The sequence below is a fragment of the Telmatherina bonti genome, assembly GCF_933228915.1.
Source record: "Telmatherina bonti genome assembly, chromosome: 22".
NCBI lineage: Eukaryota > Metazoa > Chordata > Actinopteri > Atheriniformes > Telmatherinidae > Telmatherina > Telmatherina bonti.
In genome coordinates, this window is record NC_136631.1 from 22,319,042 (window position 1) to 22,342,705 (window position 23,664).

General features: G+C 40.1%; 3 protein-coding genes across 4 annotated transcripts in view; 1 reads left to right on the forward strand and 2 right to left on the reverse strand.

Moving 5' to 3' along the window:
• Positions 1 to 4,808, reverse strand: part of LOC306772211 (RNA polymerase II elongation factor ELL-like) — a 9,548-nt gene extending 4,740 nt beyond the window's left edge. Inside the window, exons 1-4 of the mRNA XM_079261626.1 lie at positions 4,561 to 4,808; positions 1,713 to 1,757; positions 1,472 to 1,593; positions 713 to 880 (exon numbers count right to left, since the gene is read on the reverse strand). Of these exons, the coding sequence (XP_079117752.1) occupies positions 713 to 880; positions 1,472 to 1,593; positions 1,713 to 1,757; positions 4,561 to 4,695 (470 nt within the window). The 5' untranslated portion in view covers positions 4,696 to 4,808. The remainder of the gene's footprint in view (positions 1 to 712; positions 881 to 1,471; positions 1,594 to 1,712; positions 1,758 to 4,560) is intronic.
• Positions 4,809 to 6,879: 2,071 nt separating this feature from the next.
• On the forward strand, positions 6,880 to 11,184 carry LOC306772212 (uncharacterized protein; the record flags this gene model as incomplete). The annotated part of the gene is made up of 4 exons (XM_079261627.1): positions 6,880 to 7,092; positions 7,576 to 7,758; positions 8,034 to 8,250; positions 10,346 to 11,184. 4 exons carry the CDS (start codon positions 6,880 to 6,882, stop codon positions 11,182 to 11,184), a joined length of 1,452 nt encoding a protein of 483 aa, XP_079117753.1.
• Positions 11,185 to 11,368: 184 nt separating this feature from the next.
• LOC306772560 (single-stranded DNA-binding protein 3) overlaps positions 11,369 to 23,664 on the reverse strand; it is a 42,600-nt gene continuing 30,304 nt past the window's right edge. Inside the window, exons 6-18 of one of the 2 annotated variants that reach the window (XM_079262087.1) lie at positions 19,902 to 19,985; positions 18,692 to 18,751; positions 18,525 to 18,591; positions 18,027 to 18,091; positions 17,730 to 17,791; positions 17,303 to 17,348; positions 16,962 to 16,997; positions 16,823 to 16,877; positions 16,520 to 16,590; positions 16,228 to 16,306; positions 16,111 to 16,139; positions 15,886 to 15,987; positions 11,369 to 14,053 (exon numbers count right to left, since the gene is read on the reverse strand). In XM_079262087.1, the coding sequence (XP_079118213.1) occupies positions 13,883 to 14,053; positions 15,886 to 15,987; positions 16,111 to 16,139; positions 16,228 to 16,306; positions 16,520 to 16,590; positions 16,823 to 16,877; positions 16,962 to 16,997; positions 17,303 to 17,348; positions 17,730 to 17,791; positions 18,027 to 18,091; positions 18,525 to 18,591; positions 18,692 to 18,751; positions 19,902 to 19,985 (927 nt within the window). In that variant the 3' untranslated portion in view covers positions 11,369 to 13,882. Of the gene's footprint in view, positions 14,054 to 14,182; positions 14,354 to 15,885; positions 15,988 to 16,110; positions 16,140 to 16,227; positions 16,307 to 16,519; positions 16,591 to 16,822; positions 16,878 to 16,961; positions 16,998 to 17,302; positions 17,349 to 17,729; positions 17,792 to 18,026; positions 18,092 to 18,524; positions 18,592 to 18,691; positions 18,752 to 19,901; positions 19,986 to 23,664 lie in introns of those variants that run through there. The other variant, XM_079262086.1, reaches the window with a different exon arrangement.

Sequence of the window (23,664 nt, forward strand, 5' to 3'; positions counted from 1 at the left end):
TAACAGAAAGGGAAGACCTTATTTCACCCCATCAGAAAACCACAGTCAGGTTAGAAGGATGCGCATGCACACACAGCGCTCTGTTAGCAAAAGGCAGATATCTAATTTAAGAAATAACCACATAGTTGCACAAGCCCATCATCTGTAAGGCCTTTTTTTCCCTCCAAGACTTCCTCTCAACTTACAGACTCATCAAAACTTACATGTGTAACAAGATTAATGTGTGTCTGTGTGGTGTGTGTGCATTCACAGAGATGAATAAGTTGACAGGGTGACTAACATAACTGTTTAGAAGAAAGTAGTTTGGTGGTTGAATATACAAAAGCAGTTGTGAAAAAAGGAAAAAAACTGGTACAATGTGCATGTGTGGTTGGTATTTCCAAAACAGAAAAAACCCAGTTTATGTTTATATGTTATACAACAGCAGATACAGTAGTGTGTGTACATGTGTGTGTGTGTGTGTGTGTGTGTCTGCATGCATGCATGTGTGTTGTAAAGAAAGTTTACCAAGAGCTAGAAGTATAAAATAAAAAAAAAAACCTGCAGGGGAAAACAAAGCAGACCTTTATAATGTCACTGGTTACTACACATGTTGTCAAGGCAACCAATGCAACATGGCTGACTGTGTTTTCTGGATATTATCAGCACAGTACAAAATTGTCTTCAGGCCAGATATTTGTTGTATAACTGCACACATGATTGTTTTCTATACTTCTTACCCTGATATCGCCCTCCATTTTTGATGACAATGGCTGCTCGACTGCGAGTCTCCTCTTCGGCTTGGGCCATGCTCTGACGAGCCTTATCGTACGAGTCATCTGTAGCGTTGACTGTCATCTTCTTCTGAATCACCCCGAGACATGACAGCTCCTCAGCAGCGCTGAGAGGAGGAGGAAGGACAACCAGTACTGTCAGAGATCTGCCAAAGCTTTCAGGATTCCTCAACATATTCCAAATGAAAAGCGCTTTTTCACCGTTTGCTTGCTGACTTGCATCAGACGGTGAAATCCCGTATTTTACTCTCTATTGCAATCACAGTTTTGGAACAGCTTTAGAAAGCTGAAGCTGTGTAACTGTGTCTGAAGGTTTTAAGAATTATTTCTAAAAGTTTTCCCATCTCCTGACATTTATCAGGTTCACCTCTTAGCTTTCTACAACCAGCACCGACACAAACCTTCTGCGTTATCTGACAATTAAATGCAGAGAGATGTCATCCACAGGGTGTTTTTCTTAGTCAGCAGCAGGAATTTTAAAATTCCACAACTCACACAGGCAGCCGGTTCATTTAACATAAATTACGTAAGCATCATGAAGTGAATTTACTGGAAGGAACCCGCATATAGTCCCCAAATGTATTTTTCTCCCTTTTAACTTTTATTTTTAACACTAGAGGCATCTTTGATATGAAAAACCTCACCTAACCAACCAAGAAATGTGCCTTATTATATTGTGTGTGTGGTTTTTTTTTTACCCCGTGCTAAGCTGTTTGACACAGTCAAAGCTTCCATGTGGATTGTCACGGGCAACATCAGTCACGCCAAAGGTGAAGATCCTCACTTCACCTCTGTTCTCCGAGCAGGGGATGGTGATTCTCTGTAATGCGAGAAAGAAAACAAAAGAACAAATAACATTCAGAAAATCTTTCAAATGTACAAAATGTATGACTAAAGTGAGAATAACTGTGTTTCAGCAGTAAGGCAAGTTCTTCTTACCCCTTGATTTCCATCAAAACAGATAGTAGGATGGGAGGACCAGCCCTGAAGGATGAAGAAAAAAAAAAGGGGGGGGGGGGGGGGGTGTATGGAGAGGTTTGTTACTACCAACATCAGTTAAATATTTTTGTGAAAATATAAGAATAGACATTACATGATAGCTGACTGGCTTATTATTGACACTGGATTATCTGCTTGACAGCGTATGTCTTCTGAGTAGTGGGCTGTTCAGACGTGGTGCTAGCATGCATCCTAGGATAGTGGACGGCACTGCATACAGGCGTTAAAGCACTCAGCACAGATTAAAAACACATTTAAATAAGTTTGCTCAGGCCACATTTATCCACGACTGTTTAGCAGTCTGGAGAATATGCATTGGGACACACTTTGGTACCTGACTTAACTCTTATATCCAGCAGTTGCCTCTTTTCTGGTTTGCAGAAAAATACATTGTCTAAAAAAATCTATGGGAATATATGAGAAACATAATGTTTTGTGACATCAAAGGTTAAAACCTGAATGTAGGGGATTTTTTTAATGAAAAGGATTATTCATGCCATAGAAAGCGCAATCAATAGATTATTGGGTGTGCAGAAGACTTGCCCAAACTGTGTCGTTTTTCATTAATGTTAGCATTGATTGCATTTGATGTCGTCTGTGTATGGTAAAAAGTTTTTAACCAATCAAAACAAGCAAAGTTTCCAACTGCATGCTGCACCCAATACATATGAGCACACTGAAGTTGTGTAGAAAAAAAAACAGCTGACGGTCCAACAGCAAGTCATCAGAATTTAAGGGTTAAAAGTTTAAGTGTGTTTTTATCAGCAGAGATGCTGATAATTAGACACCAGATCTATGTGAGTTTAGCTGAGAATATAAGTGCAGGAGTCCTTTAAATCTCCAACCTGGGTGTGTTAATGTGTTAGTGACTTTGGAGACTTTCAATTTCATATCAGTGAGTTAGACAAACTGGTTTAAGAAGATTTTTTTTAAAGTTTTGTTTTGGTCAGATAGTTTAACACAAGAATGCTCACCGAGCTCTGTAAGATTACAATTATATATTCAATTCTCTTTGACCTGTAAAGTGTCTATTATCGAACTTACCGAAGGGTTTGTAAATAATTCAATCGTACATGCAACTTATGTGAATCTGAAGCATGTCAATGTCATGTCAGCAGACCTGCACATGTCCTGTTTGTGTTGCTCAACTACCAGCTGACTGTAATGTAGGTTACGGGTTTTGTTTGCATACAGAGCGGATAACTGAGGTCAGATAACAAATGGGTCACTCATTATGCGTGTACAAACCACCAGGTAAGAACACACTCTCACTGAGCTGTGAAGGAAGCATGTTAGAACCAAATAAGACCAAGGCTTTGGAGTGTACGGGCTGTGAATTGCTGGTGTAATAAGCAATTAATAAGCTCTGAAAAATCAGAAAAGTGCTTTGACTGTGATTATAAACTATAAAGTACAGATTCTTATATCAGTTTATTATCCTGTTTCTGTGTTGATCTTTTAACCACATCAGGATTTCTATTTTATCTAACAAACTGAGCAACTCTGTCCCTCTTTGGTCCAGTTCTATGGTGACAACAGCCTTTCCTGAAGCCTTGCATGCTCTTTCAATAATTTACTTTGATCTTTAAGACAGCTCTGGCTAAGGTCAATGTGCTGTTCAAATGCAGCAGCTAGTCACATCAGAGCTTGTTGAAACATAGTAAAATACAAGGCTGTTAGCTAACAGAGGGGGTGAATTAGCGTTCAGGAAAAAGCAAACACGACAGAGCAAAGCGACACAGTTGGAGCGCGAATGGAAAGTATGTGATGACTAGACTGTAAGTGACCTTTTCATGGAGAGGATTTGTAAGTCCACCTGTTGATGAGTGATGTGGCAGAGAGCACAGGTCGGGCCCCTCTTTTTTTTTTCTGTGACCAATTGTGTTCTGAGCAGAAATACAAACTAAATAAACAGAAATAATACTTTGTACGTGTTTGACTCTGGTTTGTATCACTTGTTTCCCCCTCCTCCTTGTCTGTCATCGTAGCACTATTATACTATGGATACAAACATGACAGGGGCAAATGTGGTTTTCACCTTACATCAACATCATCATTGTCATAAAAAACAAAAGGGGGGGGGGAAAGTGTGGTTGCATTTTCTTCACCGAGGAGATTCTCATCAGCATTACAAGGAATTACAAAACCAAGGAAGTGTGCATGACTGTTCTCTAGACTTCCTGCAGCGTCTGATTCATTTCAGATTAAGTGGGTCAAATGTTTGAAATTGAGTCTGAATCCCATTTAAATGGGCTTCCTTACCAGCTATTCTGTATGAAAAACTCACTGCAACTCTTTCACTATTCGGTGGAAAAATAAAAGAAACCGAATTCTCAAATGCTCTCCAATTATACCCTCATATCACTGCCCCCCTGCGCGCGCGCACGCACACACACACACACACACACACACACACACACACACACACACACACACACACACACACACCGCTTTCCCTCCCTTCCTTTCTTCTGTCCTCGACACTGATGAGCATATTTAATACTGGCTGGTAGCTAGTAAGAACTTGCCCAGTGGCTTGTTACAGGCTTCATGCCACAGATGAGTGTTTCCGCGTTGTATTATGCAACATGTATCCATTTCATAGCAACAAGGGGGCTTGTAGGAGCCAACATGCGGGGAACTTCGGCCGGAATACAAAGCTCAAACCCGCCTTCACTTGGTTCTTTAGGGGGGTAAGAGCCCGTTTGATAAAGTGTAAAAACAAACCGAACTGCTGATGGGGATTTGAGCGATTTCCTGAAAAGAAATTAAAGAGAAAATGACCCACCTTGCTGTTTTGAAAGGTACCAATGGCTCTTGCCGCGCTGTCAGTGAGTTTTACATGAAAAACGGTGACGTTACCGCCGGGGCTCAGTTTACCGCTGGACAGTCCGTAACACTGGTTCTCCTTCAGCGCCAACATTGCGCCGCAAATCCCCCCCTGCCAGGCTTATTCAGACCCAAACAAATATGGCATAAATACACAAACATTGGCCAGACGGTCCGGAGAACGAGCTGCAAAGCTCCGTAGTGTTGTTCCTCCGCCGCGCGCTATTCTAGAGTAGATCGCATTACGTCATCACGCATGAACTCAGAGGAGGTTTTATTGGCCAAGAGACGTGAATAAACCATGACGTAAAGCTTACGTAACCACTTCTACTTCTCTGTTTCCCCTCTCATATTGTTAAAGCTGTTTCTCCTGCAAGAGAAACGGGGAAATCACAGCTTCGTGTAAATGAGGCAGGTCCGAGTTTTATCCACGTCTTAGCTCCACGGCAGTCAGAGGAAGTGACAGAACTTGTTGAACCAGGTTGCTCTGCGACAGAAATATTATCTCCAGGGTTGTAGTCAGGACGTTGTGGTGCAGAAGTCTAGAGAAGTACTTTGTCTTGGATTTTATTTTATTGTTTTTTGCTTTGTTTTTCTCTGTGTAAACCTGGGTAGATGAAATAAAAGGTGGGTTTTGACTGAACAGTCTTGTTTACTTTGTCCTTATGTATTATGATCCAACAAAATTAGATAAATATATCATTTTTAAGTTTATCTTGATTTCTATATAATAACATTAATAATAATAATAATAATATATCACATATATATATATATATATATATATATATATATATATATATATATATATATATATATATATATAATATATATATATCACAATAGTGTTGTTATTGTTAATTGATGTTTAACTACTATTTTTGCTGAACAAAATTTCCAATCTGTATTATTTAAATCTAGGTACTTTGTTGGCAAGTGGTCTGCACAAATGTTTTAATCTTCTGTTTTTGGTTTCTGGAGTGAATCTAATGTTGCTCTAAAATTTTGTGCCCCCATTTTGAACAGTTTCAATCCCGTTGAATACCCGTCTCATTCAGCTTTTCATATGTCTTCCACTTGTTGTTGAGATGATACTGTGAATCATTTCTTAAATTTAGCTTGAAATGCTACAGAGGGAGGACCCGTATCCAATGTTCCAACCTTTTTGCAACACTATAGTCTTTATTCAGGATTGCTGTGTAACTGAAATGACAAAAACTGCATGAAATGACTAAATTTGTTGGCTAATTTTGTTAACTTAAATTAATTGCTGTTGAGCTTATTAGCAAGCTCCAAACACACAGTGTTGTTTGGAGCTTGCTAATAAGCTTTTTGGATTTCTAACAGAGACTCTACACCTGTCTGCTTCCCCTTTTCCCCATTCAAGTCAAATATATTTATGTAATAGAATAATCAATACTTTGTAGGAAACAAAAGAACATATGAGAAAAAAAAATCACAAAAGACAGAGCCCAAATGAGCTGCAGTGTGTGTTGGGGCATTGTGTGTTTCAGCTGTCTCTCCCTGCCTGCGTTTGAACGCAGATGGTGGTCACAAGGCAGATGAGAGCTGTTCAAAGCTGACTCATATCAAAGGGCCTCTGGCTCTTTGTAGGGCTGTGTTTGCAACTGGTGACATTTTGGGCTGAAAATCATTGACGACTTTGAACACATGCCCCGAGCCAAACTTTCCCTCAAGCCATCAGATAAGGAGAAGACAGATCAAAACTGGGGAGCCACAGATTGAGGCTCTCACTTTATGCTCTTCGGTCTGCTGCAGGACAGCTACAAATGGATACAAAAAGCAAGGCAGATATTTCATAAAGTTGAGATAAAAAAAATTTTAAAAAACTCTGCAAGAGATCTGAATGAACTCATGCTGATTGTTTTCATGTTTTTTTCATTTGAGGATTATATAAATTGCTGCTGAAAAGGGAAAGTCAAGGTGAGTGACATTTAATGCATGCTGTAGATGTGTACTGTTGTTACAGCGATGCTACGCATGATATACATGCCCATGTTTAACTATCTCAAACATAGTTAGTCATCAATAATTTAGTATATTTCAAACTGATTTTTAAATCAAGCATCTCATCTTTAATATAATGTGTTTTCATTGATGCTGGAGATGAAACCTCATATAGCCAAAAGCTGCCAAAAGAGCATCATTAGTCACAGAAAGGTTGCAGTTAGACTACTTCCAGCAGGCAGTAAAGGCATTTTTAATGAAAATTAATTCAAGTGAAACTACGTTCTGATTATCCTTTATCTCCTCCGAGATGGGGGATCCCCTGTCAGACTGCACTCCGCTTATCAGTGCAGCCTCTTCTGGTAAACTCCGTCTGGTCCGCTTGCTGGTAGAAGGTGGGGCTGAGGTGAACGGCTGCAACCCCAGAGGAGAAACAGCTCTTCTGGCTGCCTGCAAGGCCCTGAGAGGCGAACCTGCTGGACCTGAGACCGTGAAGCTCCTCACATACCTGCTGCAGAACAAGGTCAAACCGTAGTAACAAATACATAATCTGAGAATGACTGCGCTTAAATATAATGCAAGTTCAATAGTTTATTGATTTAGGTGCATTTTGTAATGCATAAAAAAAACTGAACTATCCTAAGAGAGGGATGTTTTAATGCATAACAAACAAGGTCCTGATATAAGTCCCCAATCCACTTACCAATAGCTTGCAGAATGTTTTGGCACTCGGCAACAAAATGCAGAGCACTCTGAAGCAAAAGTGCACTATGAAACAAACATAATCATAGTGTAGCCTCTCTCAGGGGGCAGAACACAAACACAATCTATCCAGAACAGTTTTTATTAAGAGACCATGGAGTGAATTGCACATATTATTGCTGAAGGTCAGATGTTTGATCACACATCTGAACCTCTTGCTGAGTCCCTAATCACACTTGGATTATTGCCCAATTGGAATTATCCTTTTCTGTCCAAATCAATCAACATCTTTTGTAATGATCAGGCAGATCCTAATATTCAAGACCGAGCTGGCCGTACTGCTCTGATGTATGCCTGCATGGAGCGAGCAGGGCTTCAGGTGGCATCCATCCTCCTGGCTGCAGGAGCCGACTCCACCATAGAGGATTACTCTGGAGCCTCAGCTTTGGTCTACGCCATCAATGCGCAGCACCACCCCACAGTTCAGGTCAGTCAGGATGTGAGGAAAGAAGCCTATGATTTTAAACAGTTAATGTTTATAGTGAGGAGGATATCTTGCACCTGTAACATAAATGTGTGCATTAAAATGAATCTCTCTCTCTTACTGAAATGTATAAAGAAAACATAGAATCTTTCTGAAACGTCATCATGAAAGCAGTCAGTGTGTATCTGCTGGACAGTTCTCTGATTATATCAGTCTTCCAAGCCTCTGCCAGACTCGTCAAATCCGATTAATACCTCACTAACGCTCATCCATCTCAGGTATTAATGGATTCCTACCAGGCAAGGGGTCGTGACATCATCATTATCGCCACAGAGATGAATGCGAATGGAGGCCTAGTGACCAGGCGTTACCTGAATGTTCCCCCATCTCTAGACACCTCGCCAGTGTCCTGCATGTCTCCATCTGACATTGTCCTTAAGACAGGTTCACCAAACTCACCTGAAGGAGAAAACATCTTCAATTTCAGAGGAGCAAGTGAGTAAAGATTTCCTTGATTCTAAGTCTTTGATTTCCCAAAAATGTACTTGTTAATATCATTTAAAGCAAATATTACACCCAATTTTTACTTGGACACTTCAAGTTTACCATTTTATATACCAGTTTATAAAACGTATGCAAGTTGTTTAAGTGCATCACTGCGATGCAGATATCTGCGGCGTCAGTGTGTTGGTATGCAGACACGGCAGCCCTCCTGTGTATAGCGGAGAAGTGTTTGACAATGGCAAGTCTAGACAGATGACATCAAAAGCCTTGTGGTCAAAATAATTAGTTTTTAAGTTCATTCCTGAGGAGAGACCATTTAAAGGTGTTGCCAGGGTGATGTGAGGTCAACTTTAGACTGTGGTCACGGTTAAAAAAGTCACACCTTTTGCACAGACCTGATGCCTAATCTATCCTACATGAATCCAGTCAGATTGTTGTTGGAGGAGACAAGCTCTGCAAGACTATTTACTGATTATTATTTATTTACTTATTGTGTAGAATATATTTACCCATAAGTTAATAACCTGTAGAGTAACCTTTAGCTGCAATTACCTGAAGTATTTTCCATATGATGTGAAATATCAATCACATCATTAAGGAGGACTGTTGTCCCTCTCTTCTATACTTTAGTGAGGAACATTATGCACGGCTTTCTTTCTTGAGGCCAAAATGCAACACTTAATTCGAGTAGAGGTTTGGATTTCAACTGGGTCATTTTATGAACTTATTTTTGCCGTTTATTTCAGCCGTTCTGTTGTAGATTTGCTGCTGCTGAAACTTGAGTCGACAATAAATTGTTTGACAGAGAAGTTATAAACTGCAAGATGTCCACAGCCTGTGTTAGCAAATCAAACCCAAATCACCTTCCTTCCACCACCGTGCTTGACAGCTGCTTTTATTTGATCATGTCTGTGTATTTCCAGTGTTCCTCAGAGGGAGCACTCTGCGTCACGTGTCATGTTGGCCATGGTTGCAGGGGTGCATTTGGTGGCATTGGTTTTTTGAGTAGTGCCCATATTGGTACCTGTGATGATTAAGGTGGAGAGTGGGAAATGGGTGTTGTGTATGTGTGTGTGTGGATTATTGTTTTTAGTAAAGCACCTTGTGTTCCATTTTATTGCAGGAAAAGTGCTTCATGAATAAAGTTTGATTTGATTTGATTTAGGGGTTTGTACAATATACAATCTCAATTCCTAAAATGTTGGAATGCTGTGAAATTTCCAATTAAAACAAATTGCAACGATTTGCAAATCTCTCCAACCTTTATTTTGAATTTAATGGCAGCAGGACAGATGGGCAAAAAAAGGCCTAAAAAGTAACTGGCATAAAATAAAAACAGCTGGAGGAACATTTCACAACCAATTATGTTAATTGGCAACATGTCAGTTAACCTAATTAGCAGAGTGTCTGAGACCTGAAGAAAGGCGGGGGATTAAGAAATATTAAATGTCTCCAAATTGGTCTCCTAATGATGTATAATGGAATTCCTCCAGAAGTCGTGTTTAAATGCACAGAACCTACACCATCTTCTTTTTCTTTTCCAAACATGTCAGGTTTGTTCATTTTTTTTCTAATCATACTGTAATGACACATATTTAACATACTGAGGCATGCACAGTTTAAGATGTAGCTCTTGAGTATTTCCTGTTTTTCTCTGAACAAAGCCTAACCTTTGGAGGAACTTGTCAAAATGCTCATTCCTGGGAGGATGAGCAAATATCTTGCCAACTGTCTTGAGTAATTTCCACTTGTGAATAATCTTTTTAGAGTCGGATGGTGGAGACTAAACTGTTTAGAAAGGAACATATAACCCTTCCCAGATGGATGGACAACAAAATCTTTTTCTTTAAGATCACTTATGTCTTTCCTTCTTGGCACAAACTCAAACTTAAATGTTGCAGAACTCTTGAACTGAAAAAGGGCATCCTTCCCACCATATTATTTATATTTTTATATATATATATATATATATATATATATATATATATATATATATATATATATGAATGTGTTTCCTTGTAGGGTTGGCAGTACTCTGGTTCATGTGTGGGATTTTGACTCAAACTGTCTCATTAACTTCTATTAGGCAAACATGGAAGTAGCACTGGCAGCAGCGACAGCAGACATCCCTCCAGCAAGTTGAGCCAGTGGAGCACTTCAGCTCCCAGAAAGAGGGTATCATCTGAGCCATGGCTAGTCATTCACAACCTGGCCTGTCTGAACAGAGCTTATGAAGAGGGTATGAGGAAGAGGAGCCTGAAGGGAGACGGAGACAGGCAGGATTTAAGTAAGGAGTCAGGCGGAAAAGAGGATGAAGCTGAGGAGCTACATTTTCTGCAGTCCATGGAGGAGAAGAGCAAGGAAGACATGGCTCAGAGGACGGATGATGTATATGGAGAGAATTACAACAGCTGCAGCAAGGATTTCACTCTGAGGGCTTCTCACTCGGTTCTCTCGCTCACTGAGGTGAGCTCCTCTCATGTGAAGCAGTGCTGTGCTGTCCACAAAAGGATCCTGACAACAGGAGGGTCTGCAATGGAGAAAAAACTTCCAGTCTGTCAGTCTCCTTATATGCAGCTTCGCAGAAACACCCTCCCCTCTGTCACAGTGGTCCCACCTCTGCCTCACCTCCCTCCCTTAGTGAACCAATCACACACTCACCTTCAGACATCCACCAGAGTTTCACCTAATAAATGCAGAGCCACAGCGTTTCTGCCTCACCCACCCACCTCTTCTCCACCGTCCTCTTCCTCAAAAGCATCGCTGAGACCCACATTACTCCCCCCACTTGCCCTCTCCTCCTCTGCCACCTCCCTGGTTGCACCTGCTGCTTGCTACAGTGGGAGAAATAGGAAGCCGTTGCGTCATCACTCGGCGCAGCTTGAAGAAATCAGAGGAGTGAACGAGAAACACGTGAACCTCTGAGACTTTATTCCATCTGAGGCAAAATCATTGCTCTTTTTATTGGAATATTTTCATTTAAAGTTCAAGCAAGACGATTTTTTTTTAAATTAAAATCTTTACTGAACTTCAGAAAGCTGCTCAGCTCAACAACTCTGCACACCTGTTCTCTATTCAGGAGAAAAAAAAAGTGACTGTTCATGGCAAAAGGAGTGAAGTCATTTTATTTGTTTTTAATATGTATCTACAACAAGGGGGACACAGGCAAAAAACGACTGACAAGTTGATGAAAATTAAAACCAAAAAAATAATAAAATACATTAATTATCAATGCAGATTTCCCACCTTTTTTTTTTTTTTTTCCCCAATAAGCAACTTTTTTTTGTCTAAAGAAACTTTACAAGATAAAGGAACATACAAAGGAACCTCTTATTTTTTACTACACAAGACATTTAGGATCTGGAACTACCCTAACATGAGATACAAAGCAACTCCCCAAGGACAGACTGCCTCATATTCAATACTGCTTTGTCATCAAGAGGAAAAATGAGGAACCGAACAGAAAAATCTTTTTTTTCTCAACCTCCCCCAAAAGTCCTCTTAACCTTCCCTACCCCCTGAATGTTACAGTATTATACATCAGCACAATAGAAATACAGAAATGATCAACGTTGTGACGGCTTTACTTACAGGACAGAAAGAGAGAAGTTGGACTGCATTTTATACAACAGGACTTCAGAGAAGAGGAGGAAACATGTTCCTGTACTCTTTCCACCTTTTCCCAGCAACTAATTTGTCCATGATTTTTCCTTTTCTTTTTTCAACTCTCCTGCTCCATTTTAAATAGGTTTTTATTTAAAAAAAATCCTTCATAGTAAATCATGTTTTGTTCCCCAGTGTTGGATTGAGCGCCAGTGTCCTATGTGCTCTGCTTTGTTTCAGTTGTGTCAAAAGAAGCTGAACTCCAAATTCTGTCAGAAGCGGGGAAATTAATTTTCATTTCGTTACTTTGTTTTCCTTCGTCCCTTCAAAATTCTCCATAAACAGAGGCAAAAGAGGGAGAATTGTGTGTAATATTACCATGAGTTTTCAGGAAAATGTGTGCGCATCAACTTTATCCCACATTCATCTGCAAAGGGTTTCCTCCCTTGTCGCAACCTGGATGAAGTGTAAAGCCTCACGTCTGTCTGTGATGAGGTGAAGTAGCATATTCGTCTATAGCAGCTCCAGTTTCTCGTCGTTCATATTATTTCCGAGTAAAAGACACCCCATCTCTGAACAATTACACACAGTTGCCCATATCAGCACGTTTCTGATCAACTGTTAAGTTGTGATTTGAAATATCAAAACATGTCAATGATATCAAAATGCATTTTACAGTATTTACAAAAAAAAAAGTTTAAACAATAAATGTAGAGTTGTACAAAAAATTAAAATCAGAGGGGGGGGGGTTTGTGTGTGTGTGTGTGAATGCTGTCCAAAAGGAGAGTGGAGTAAATTTAGGAGGACCGAGGAAGAACGCCACCTATTACAGACCACAGAGCAATGCCTCGCTTTTTCCTCGCCTGCTCTTCTTCAACATGTAAACACTGAGGATTCAATCAGAAAACAGCTGGAAGTTCTTTCAACATTGTAAAGAAAAGAAAAAGGATCACTGTGAGAGGCAAAAGTCTGCAAGCTCATCTGACAGATGTGGAAAAGTAAACTTCAATAAAGCACACACATACATCACAGTGTGTTGGGAACTTATCTACGAATAGAAAAAAAAAAAAAAGTGTTCATGACATGACAAACAGTAACACATGGAGTGCAGAGCGAACACATGAAGTGGGAAGAAACATTAGTGCAAGCAGCAAGAGTTGGGGAGGCAGGAGGGGCTCCAGCAACTCTGGGGCTCAAATGGAAAGATCTGATGAAGCCTGACAGAGATGACAAGGTGATGCTGAGGGGATCTGCATATTTACACAGTTGCTACTAGTTCTGCACTTGATATAAACCAGGGATAACACATAAAAAAGTAACAATGATTCATAAACAACTGAGAAGAACATAAATAAATAGAGCTTTGCATTTCACTGCAAGGAAGCTACTAAAGCAGGAGATGCTTCTGCTGGTGAACCGGAAGTTTTAAAATTGAGATATTTTAAAATGCTTACCTTAGTGAAGTTTTTTTTCTTTTTTCTCTCTGTTTTTTTTTTTTTTTTTAAAGAAAAGAAATCAGTACCATGATAGACAAAATCTTACCTGCAGGGGCAGTGTGCCAACACAAAGCCATATGTTACACAGCAATTTATTTCTGACTTGTGTGCACATATGGTGTCTTCATTAGAATAATGTGCCCGTAAAAACAGAAATTACAGCCTAATTTGAAAATGATCATACCAATACCATTAACAGCAATAATAAAAATAGCAATGATACAATACATACACAAAAAAGAAACAAAATAAAAGGAAAAAAATGTTCACTGGTCATCACAACACCTCTGTTACAAATGTACACACGGAAAACAAATCTATTTCATCAGACCCTCTAATGAATCTGTCAGGAACAAAAAAAACAAAAAAAAAAACAAAAAAACAAAAAAAAAACAAAGATGATTTAAAAAAGAAAAATCCAAAGTTGTTCTTGAGAAGCTTCCAGGCATCTGCGTCCATGAGGGAGGGCTGTGTTCTCCAGTCTCATCTCCCTCTTTCCCTCTACATGTTCTCCTTTTGCCCACTCATTGTCTCGACCCTGACAGGAAGCCAGAGAGGTTGGGGCTGGAGTCAGAGAGGAGGCTCTTCCTGTTGCTCTGTGACTGCTTCCTATTCACACCTGCAGCCATTTTGCATGCTCCAGAAGGGCCCGTCTTAATCAGAGTCCCAGCATGCTCGAGGGCGGTCCCGGAAGGCTGCGTGGCCGTTGAGTTCCCGATTGAGAGGGGGGAAAAGAGGGTGGAAGGTTGGGTCGAAGTGGGTCCCATTAGGGAAGGGGACAGAGAGTGTGTATGTGTGTGTGTGAGGAGGGGAGGTGGTCCAAATCCAAGGAGAAATAAGGATTCAATTGACAAAATAAAAATTAAATTCAAAATAATTTTTTTTAAAAAAAAATCAGGTGCAGGGACACAAAAATTAGGAGATAGAAACAAAAAAAATACAAAAATAGGGGAAAAATAATAAAATCACACACTCATCGTCATGTTGGGTGAATACTGAAAAGAGAGAGAGGGAAGGGGGAGGAGGGCACAGATGAGTGGATATGTCACTGACAACATTTAAACACCAGAGGGCGCTCGAACCCCGTCCTGCAGAGCTGGAGGAGAAGCAGACTTCAGGTTGCAGCCAGGCTTTAATACAACCGGCACAAGCAATCAGCACTGGGATGACTCCGTTATCTCATGATGACGGCCGAGCACCAACCCAGTTTTACATACAGACAAGAAATTAGTCTGAACACTCACAGAGTTGGCTCTTTATCCTTAAATTTACATGACAAATACGAAGGTTAAGCTGTCCAGATTTTTACTGATTTAAATGTGTTTTTCACACAATCAGAGTCCCGCAGCCGATTGCTTGAATCCAGTTATTGGAGCCTAGCTGTAAGTCCAGCCTGCACATCCTGTGGCTCTCCAGGAGGAAGGTAAGAGACCTTCACAGATTTACAAAATGCAAAGAACAGAACCTCCTCCACCTGTCGTGCTCTAAACGCACACAGCTTGGTGTATACGTTTAAACATATTTACTTTTTTTTTTTAATTTTTTTTTTTTTTATTAGGTTAATTAACCCCCAATTATGTCACTAATTAGAGCCGATACAGCTCAGTAGGCATTTATAACAGTCGGCTGTGATCACATCAATGATACACAGGGCACAGAATGAATATCAGTGATTAGTAAGCGGCTACAATGCAAGCAGAACATGAGCTATGAAAGCATTGTCTAAACATATTGTGTGATAAACAAATGTAAACTCAGTTTGTTTGTTTCTTTTTGTTTTAATTTACAGTGCTGTGTCCCAACTTTAAAAGTTTAACATCATAATATTTTGAACTTTGGAGTATTAAATTAGTCTTGCTTGATTTCTTGTTACAAGACATGCGACCTTCACATCTCACTGGTTCCACTATGTGATCACTTGGGCCAAGATGTGTTGCCATGGGCCATGTCTGTAAGCTCAGCTCATGTGCTTCATCATAACTAATGGTGTATTAAAGTGTATTGTATGTGCATGAATAATTAAATGCTTTTTAATTGTCTGCATTATGCTTCTTCTTTCGCGTTTTTTTTTTTTTTTTTTTTTTGGTGACAGTATGTCCACACTTTCCATGAGAGTTAATTCAGACTGACGCTGAACTGGGTTTCCATTTTTCATTGACTTTGTTACGTTTAAGTGGAATTAAATTGACCTTAAAATTGGTGGTGGTGACTCAGATATGTTCAAACCCGTCAAAATCTCTGACAACTACTTTTACGCTGTCACAGCTTTTAATTACACATCAAATCAACATCAAGTTGAAGCGTCCGTTAAAAATCATCTCCTCTCTGCTAAAAATATCTTTGACCAACATGGCAGAAATAGAAGAATGACTAACAAATAAAAAAGGGACAGAACACCCATTTTCGTAGTCAGAGACCAATAAAAGCATTAGATAGATCCTCTGCTTGCATTCTTCCACTGGTGTATGTCAGGACAGCAAGGATAACTGTTAAGGGTTGTGAGATGTTCTCAACACACTCTACTCACACTTTCGCTTTGGAATGGGTTCAAGAAGTTGCCGCCCATTTCGCCGTCATCTCTCGGCGTTCCAGGAGGGTTGTTCATGCCCCCCATGTTGTTAGGAGAGCTCTGGAAGAATTGAGGGTTAAACAAAATGGTAATCAGCATCTTGTTGAGTGATTCTCATTGTTGTTTTTAGCACTTGGTAAATATTTCTTTTAAAAAGAAAGTTTTTTTTTTTTTTTTACTCACCTTTGGCAACCCATCCATGTCCCCTGACCCTGAAGAAGAAGAAAAAAAAAAATTCTGAGTACAATTCAGATCCATACTGATGCATAAAACAGGCTGCAGTGTTGCGTTTAAACCCACCTAGTGATCCATTCATGTGGTGCGACTCCATGGCGCCCATAGCTCCCATAGGCCCATCAGGACCCGGTCCCATTGGGAACTGGTAAGACGATGTGGAACAGTCACTATGAAGTCTAAATCTTGTTTGTGTTGGCTATATTTATTAGATTTTATTTTGATCATCACAACAATGCAAATGAATGAATTCACCAGAAATGTTGGAAACGGGAAAAAAAAGTCTGGAAGCAAAACTTAGAGGCCAACAACATTCAACACCTCGTAAAATCTCAGTTACGTGACAAAAAAAACTCACACTGGGTCTGTTTCCTCCCGGTCCAATAGGATTCATCATTGTATAGATGTTTTCACTGGAGTTAGTTGAATCTAAAAGAAACGTAATAAGAAGAAAAGTCAGGAACAAATCAGAGTGATAATGTCAAAGATATGAATTTAAAAAAAAAAAAAAAGAAAAAAAGAAAGGTTACAAAACATGACAACACAGAGGGATGATGATGCTCGATGATGAGGGAGCACTTTCATGCTTGTTTAGTAAGAGGACAAAAATGGAAACAACATTTCAAAATGTTAGTGCTGGGGACATAGTTAGGTGACGCACCACCTGGGCTGGGCATGATGGGAGTTCCAGGTGGACCTCCACCACCTGGAGGACCCTGAGAAACAATCAATGAAAAATGTTTAGATGATCTGTAACCATTTTATCGCATTTTTTTTTTAAAAACAGGTTTTCAACTTACCACATAGTTTCCAGGAGATGAGGAAGAGTAGGCTATCTGCCAGATGAAAGACAACACACACATTTGAGAGTCATGAGCTGTTCATACACACCAGTGAGCCACTGTGGTTACAAGAAAAACCCATTAAAACTAAGCGATGGTCCACAACTGACTTTGGGTTTAGGCATTAGCAAATCTTTCCCAAATACCCTAAAACAAAACTAGACAAACCTTTACACGAAGCAAGTTTTTTTTAGTACAGTACATAAGTAAAGGCTTTTGTTTTAGCTTGACTCCCAATATTTTATGCACCACCTGCACTGTTTGTGTTCAGTGTGTGCATGCAAAGGTTTCTGACTCACAGAGTTAGCATTAGGCCCTGGCCAAGGCCCCCTTCCTCCAGGACCCCTGTGGAAACAAGAGATTGAGATTGCGTATGGGAGCAAGAATACAATAAATGGACAAAACTTAAAAAATAAGGGACGTAGAAATAAATTAAAGAGACATCAGTAACTAAAAAGCCTGACAAGCCTGCCTTGACAATGATAAGTCACATTGCTGGTAGTTAAGGTAGCCGTAACAACAAATGCTACTTTTAGGTGTTCATGTCCCATTCATGGAAATGCACAATAATTTCCAACTTCTCCTCTTCCTTCCAAACAAATACAAGCAAAGAGGCAACGTAGGAGAGGAACCATGACAAGATGTTGAAAGGAACATCTGCTAAAGCTATTTGTAAACTACTGACAGCGAGTTAATGCAAGACATAAAGCAATGCACTGGACTTACATGTTCATTCCTGGCATGGGACCACCCATGGAGTTGGGAGGAGGCCGCATACCGCCATAATTCTAGGAGAGCAAACATTGACAATCAATGGGTGAGAAAATACAAGGTACTTAGCCATAAAAACAGAAGAAAGAAATGAATAAGTGATAGCAATAAAGTACTTCATATTCCAAGTAATATAGAATTTTACAGCACAGATCATTTATATAATTTCCAAATACAGACTGAAGAAACTCAATAATCAGATCCATTCCATGAAAAAACTTTTGTCCCCACTGGTTTGCAGACATGCCTTACCTGTGGGCCCATGGCCATTCCTCTGGGAGGATTAATTCTCATTGGTCCACCCATGTTAGGATGTCCTGGAAGAACAGATCCCCAGAGTAACACACTAATAAGCTCCACGCATACATTCATGTAAATCTACTTATGTTTTGATTCCTTAAAGTCAGGAATTAAGATGTGCCACAGACGATGCTTCATCCTAATCTCATTAGTTGTAACCCTCTGGGCTCCTGAAGCTGTAATCTGCTGCTAAAATCACCACACACCCCTTCCAGAGCCAGACACAAAAGTATTCAATCTTACAAAATGCTAATTCAATTTTTAAAAAACGTCAAACAAATGCCAAAAAAAAAAAAAAACCCAAAAAAACTTTAAATAATTGTTAATCTAAAATCTAAAAGTTTAGATTAAGTGGTTGTAAAAATAATATTTTACCTCATCTAAATCAGAAGGAGCCAGTATTATACCAATGCACCGTCACTTAATGTGACTCCCAGTCGGTAGCCTTACCTGGCGGTCTTGTTGGGTCCAAACTGTTTGGCAGGAGAGGCTGAGATCCTGGGATTCCTCCAGGAGGCTGAGATGAAAGCCAACAAGGAAGCTCATCAAGCTATCATCATATAACATGGCAACATGGGCTCTCAGCGTTACATAAAAATGGTCTGAGCATTTAGTACCTGATTTGGCATTCGGAGTGAGGGGCGCGGCCCACCTGGATACCGCGGTGACATGAAAGGCTGCAGATAAACATGGAAGAAGGAGGGTAGGGAGGGAGCAAAGAAGGGTAAGAAAAACAGAAAAAAAAAGTACATTTCTATTATTGATAAATCCAAAAGCTTTCAAACGAGCAGTACTGAGGACACACAGATGGACACAGTGTGGCTGGAGAATGGAGGATGACACCATTTAACTGCATATTCAGCATCACAGCAACTTAGTAACCAAAAATAAATTGGTAAAGGTTTGAGCTGTATCAATTTTAACAACCCGTTTTAACCACTCAAAGCGTGTATCTGTGAGCGAACAGGCAGCACTCACACGGCTCCCTGCACCGCCTGACTGCTCTCGCTGTGGTGTAAGCTGATTCGGCCTGTGGTCTGCCTGGCGTACTCGGAGACACCTCAGGCCAACAACACCGTTCAAAGCCTTAGCGGAAGCATGTCCACACTCTCTCGTGCACAAGACGGAAACCAGAAACCACAAGAATGAAGAGCTGAGCTGCTGCAGTTAATGGGCAAAGGCTAGTTTTACCTCCACAGTGGCATCTGTAGCTACCGTTCTGAATAAGTGCTGAAACACACAATGATTTAGGAGGAAAGCTCTTGACCCTGAACACATATAAATATGCGTTCTTCTATTTGGAAGCTTTAGCAACTCAAACTTTTGTCCTTTCTGTGAAGAAAATGGTTTTCACCGATGTGCCCACGTGTGTTTAGTCCGCATATGTGACGTGTTTATGTTGCTTGTCCTGTGTTTTATTCATAAGGTGCAAGAACAAGTAAGCAAAGGGGAGGAGGGGAGAAGTATGTGTGCATGCGTGTGTTAAGAGTGGAGAAGAAGATAAGTGTGCAACCCCCCACAAGCTGCTCCGGGGGAGGGGCAAGGAGTGAATTATTCATCCCGCACAGAGACAGCCGATTCTGGGCATTGAAGAGGAGCTGGCCATGCTGCCTCTGGATGCTCAGTTTTCATAAAAGGAGCTCACAACTGGAAGGGCTGGCATCTACTGGGATTTAGCCAGTACTAAAGTACAGCTCACGGGGCTCGAGGGTAGGAGAAGGAGAAGAAGAAAGTGAGCAAGTAGTGAATGGGAATAAAAAGCTTGTTGTGTCTGTGAGGGAATGAGAGGAAAGAGGGGGTGTTTGAGAGGACGTGTTTGCATCTTACCTGGCCATGGGGTCCCATCATGGGGTTGCTGGGGTTGTGTGGGGGGGGCTGTGCGTGGGGGGACTGCTGAGAGCCGGGTGGTCCCTTTAAGAAAGAAGAGCGATATCAGAGAGGGGAGGGGGCAAAATGTGGGTTCACACCTGGAGGAATTACCCGATTAAAATGATAAGAGAGAGGAAGACGATGTGGGGAGAGGGGGTAGTCTGTTGGAAGTCTTCAGTTTGAGGTAGAAGACAGGCGGGAAAGGGGAAAAGCTGGACATTTTGGGGAAATCCTTTCAAATCTGAAGAAAAAAAATGACAGAGGTGCTAAAGGTCATATGTGCCTTTGATTTAAACGGGGAGGGCAGAAACCAGTATTGAGGGTAAACTACTTCCTGGAAGGCCTTAAAACATTGTAGTTACATCATGAGAGGGGATGTCTGGGACCCTCTGGTCACAGGATTTTTCAAAAACCACATGAGGGCAGTATTACCAAAGGCTCATAACATCATGACAGACACTAGTGGCAACTTCAAACCAGAGATGACGGACAAAAAGAAGTCAAAGTTAGAAGTCTAATTGGAAGCCAACTTCACAACAATCCAGCTCTGACGGCCAAATCCCCTGAATTTCCAACACACTGTCGTATTACCCTAAATTATCACTCCAGGACAAGAGGTTAATGACCTCAGATAAACAAGTCATTGCGCAACAGCCTCTTCTTGTGCTCAATCAATGCTGGTGCCTTCAATGTTTTACTTTTTTTCCGTGGCCACTTATGTGAATAAAGAAAAAAGCGGACAATTCGCAAGTGGAATTTTCCACCTATCCCTCCAGGGCATCCGGACACACACAAAGACAACACATTGATTACCACAGCGAGTCTGGGAGTGTATGATCTTACAGTTAACCATTGAACGTTTGCTTTCCGTTCTGACTGAATACGCCAAAGCAGATATTCGCTTCCAAACAACGGCTGTGCTTTGCTAGTTTAACTTAAATACATCATGACATATCAAGTCAAAAGATATTTGAATCTTACCGCTCCCAATTCAATACATTAGCACCTGCTATGTGAGTACGGGGTATCGGATATCACTACTTCTTCAGTAATGTGGTAATGTGTGAGTACAAGAGGTTAGTCAATTAACCAATTAGCTGACCAACACAAAATGAAGCAACTGCTTTAGATAATTGATTAAAAGGCCAACTTCAATTAATGTGGACTGTTTTGGACAGTAAGTCAAAATCTGTTTATAAATAAAAAGGTGGGGAGGGGGTTATAAAAGGGAAAATTCTGCCCATACATCACATAAGTACAATCATCAGGAAAGTTACTGTCAGACAACTTGTGGAAAGTGTTATCAAACACTGGGATGTTGATTCATTTCAATATCAATTTTTATTTTTCACAATTACACATGTGCAACCTGACAATAGCTGCCAACATGCTTCACTGTAAAAAAAAAAAAAAAAAAGGAACGCCCTTGAAAAGCTCCTGCTTATAAAACAATGGTCCTAACACCACGACCCGACATTGTGTAGCATAGCCTTAATCAACATTTGGTTGGGGTGAGATATAATGAGATGTTCAACTGGATTGGGATGTGGGGAAGCTTGATTCAAGTAGAGTCAGTTTAATAAATTAAGACTTTATGATAACAAAATGTTTTTAAGGTAAGCTGTATGTGTATGAATGTATGTAAATAGTGGCAGACTCACAAAAAAAAAAAGAGATTTAAATAAGCACGTCTTACTGGCAGTGATGTCAAAGCAACGCTGGTTCCAGCAAATAACTACCTGTGCTTCTTTAGCAGTGTGACGAAGCACAGCACCATCTTCTGATTTAGAACTACTGGTCAACAAAACAAAATATATTTGTGTTCCAGACAGGAAACATTTTTATTCTTAGCAGAGATTTTGTCCAAAATAGGATTCAGTGCTTCACAACAAATTTCAACTATCAGTTGGGTCTGCATGAAGTCATTTGATTATATGACATATAATCTGACTAAACCAGAAGCGTTATGTTGTCTCATTTCTTTTTCTGATGAAACTTTAGAAAGACAATGGAGGAGATCGTTTCTTAGTTTTGTGATGAATCAATTGCAGAAGCCCTTATAAACAACCAAACAAACAAAAGTAATAAAAGTGGTTTTTGCAGTCATGGAGCTGATCGCGTTTCATTCATACTTTGATTCAAATAGACGCCTGCTTTACTGCTCATGTTTCAAACATTTTTTTTTTTTTTTTTTTTACATTTGAGTGTGTGGCAGCTTGGATTACAAGGAAAAAAAGAAAAAAAATGGATATTTCTTAGTGCAAAGTACTGTATAGACTTCTGATAATAGCAATGCATCAAAAAGATGAACTTCATTTGTGGTGAACAACCAAAGCTCAGTTGAACGGACGTTCCCTGAACACAACAGCCATATAAACACACATAACCCTTGCCCAATCTCACTCCCCCACCAATGGTAAAAATAGCACTCAGATGCGTCTCTCGTCACCCTTCTCCCCCACCCTTCCTTTTGCTTATTCATAGTCCTACTCTCACTAGTCTCCCCCACCACAACCATGACGACCACCAAGCCAGCAAACAATGGGGTTTGTAGGCAGCCACAGAAGCATACTGGGCCTCCGTCCTGGTGGCAATGATCTCTCACATTTCCTTCTATTATTCTTCCACCACTCACCCCTCGTCCTCTCTATCCTTCCGTCTCTGTTATTGTGTCACTCGCTTTTTCGCTCCCACTCTTCACCACCACCTTATCATACCTCCTGCCAAATGCCATTGCTGTCCATCACACCACTGCCTCACAGAGGATGTGCAAGCATGAGTTGTTTTTTTCTTTTTGTTAGTGTGTGCACGCATTCTTGTTTGTGTTTGTGTGTCTCATTCTCTTCACTCTTCAGACAGTCATCTCCCACACTAACACCCTTCCCTTCACAAAGCCGGGACAGGTCAGAGTAAGGCCGAGATGGAGATGGAGGGATGAATGCAGGATGGTTGAATCACAAAGAGGTTGAACGGCAGCCCCATGAGAGCTGAGCCACAGATGACTGGACAGAGTGAGCTTCACAGACTTTGCTGGGTTTGAATATACAGAATGGATTTAACATAGTTTGGAAAGATGCTCAGAAAAATAAATAAGTTCCAAACTATACCTGTTGTGTCACTTGGTCACGTTCCATAATTCTTTTCTTGTAGAAAGAAGACTAAATGTGCTTGTAGAACATAACTAATAAAGATCGAATCTTAACTTTTCAAGTTTATGAACAAAATTATCTTTATAAATTTCTGAATTATAAAGTTTTTTTAATCAACCCCTTATAATCATAATATACTGTGGTCTGGACAGATTTTATCTTAGAAACACTGATCAAAGGGGGAAAAAAAGCCTTTTTTTTTTTCTTTTTTTAAAAGACAGCAATAAATAAGATAACATGAATGACTGTTCTGCATTTAAGACAATTTAACTCATTGTATAAATAATATAGGGCTAGACAATATGGTATCAATCCAACTGATACAGGTTTTTGCTTTAGATCCATGAAAGAAAAGCAAAGTAACAACATTGCAAAGAGCCAAAAATATATAGCTTTAGATCAGCTACCATAAATGGTGACTGTTTTCTCAAAATGCTCCATCAATAAGGATCTGCAAACCAAAGCTCAGCCAGTGTATATGTTAATAGAGCAGTGATATTAGCATAATATAAAAGATCCTATGTAAAATGTAATACTCTAACTTTTGCCATTTTTCTAATTTAACTAAGTTT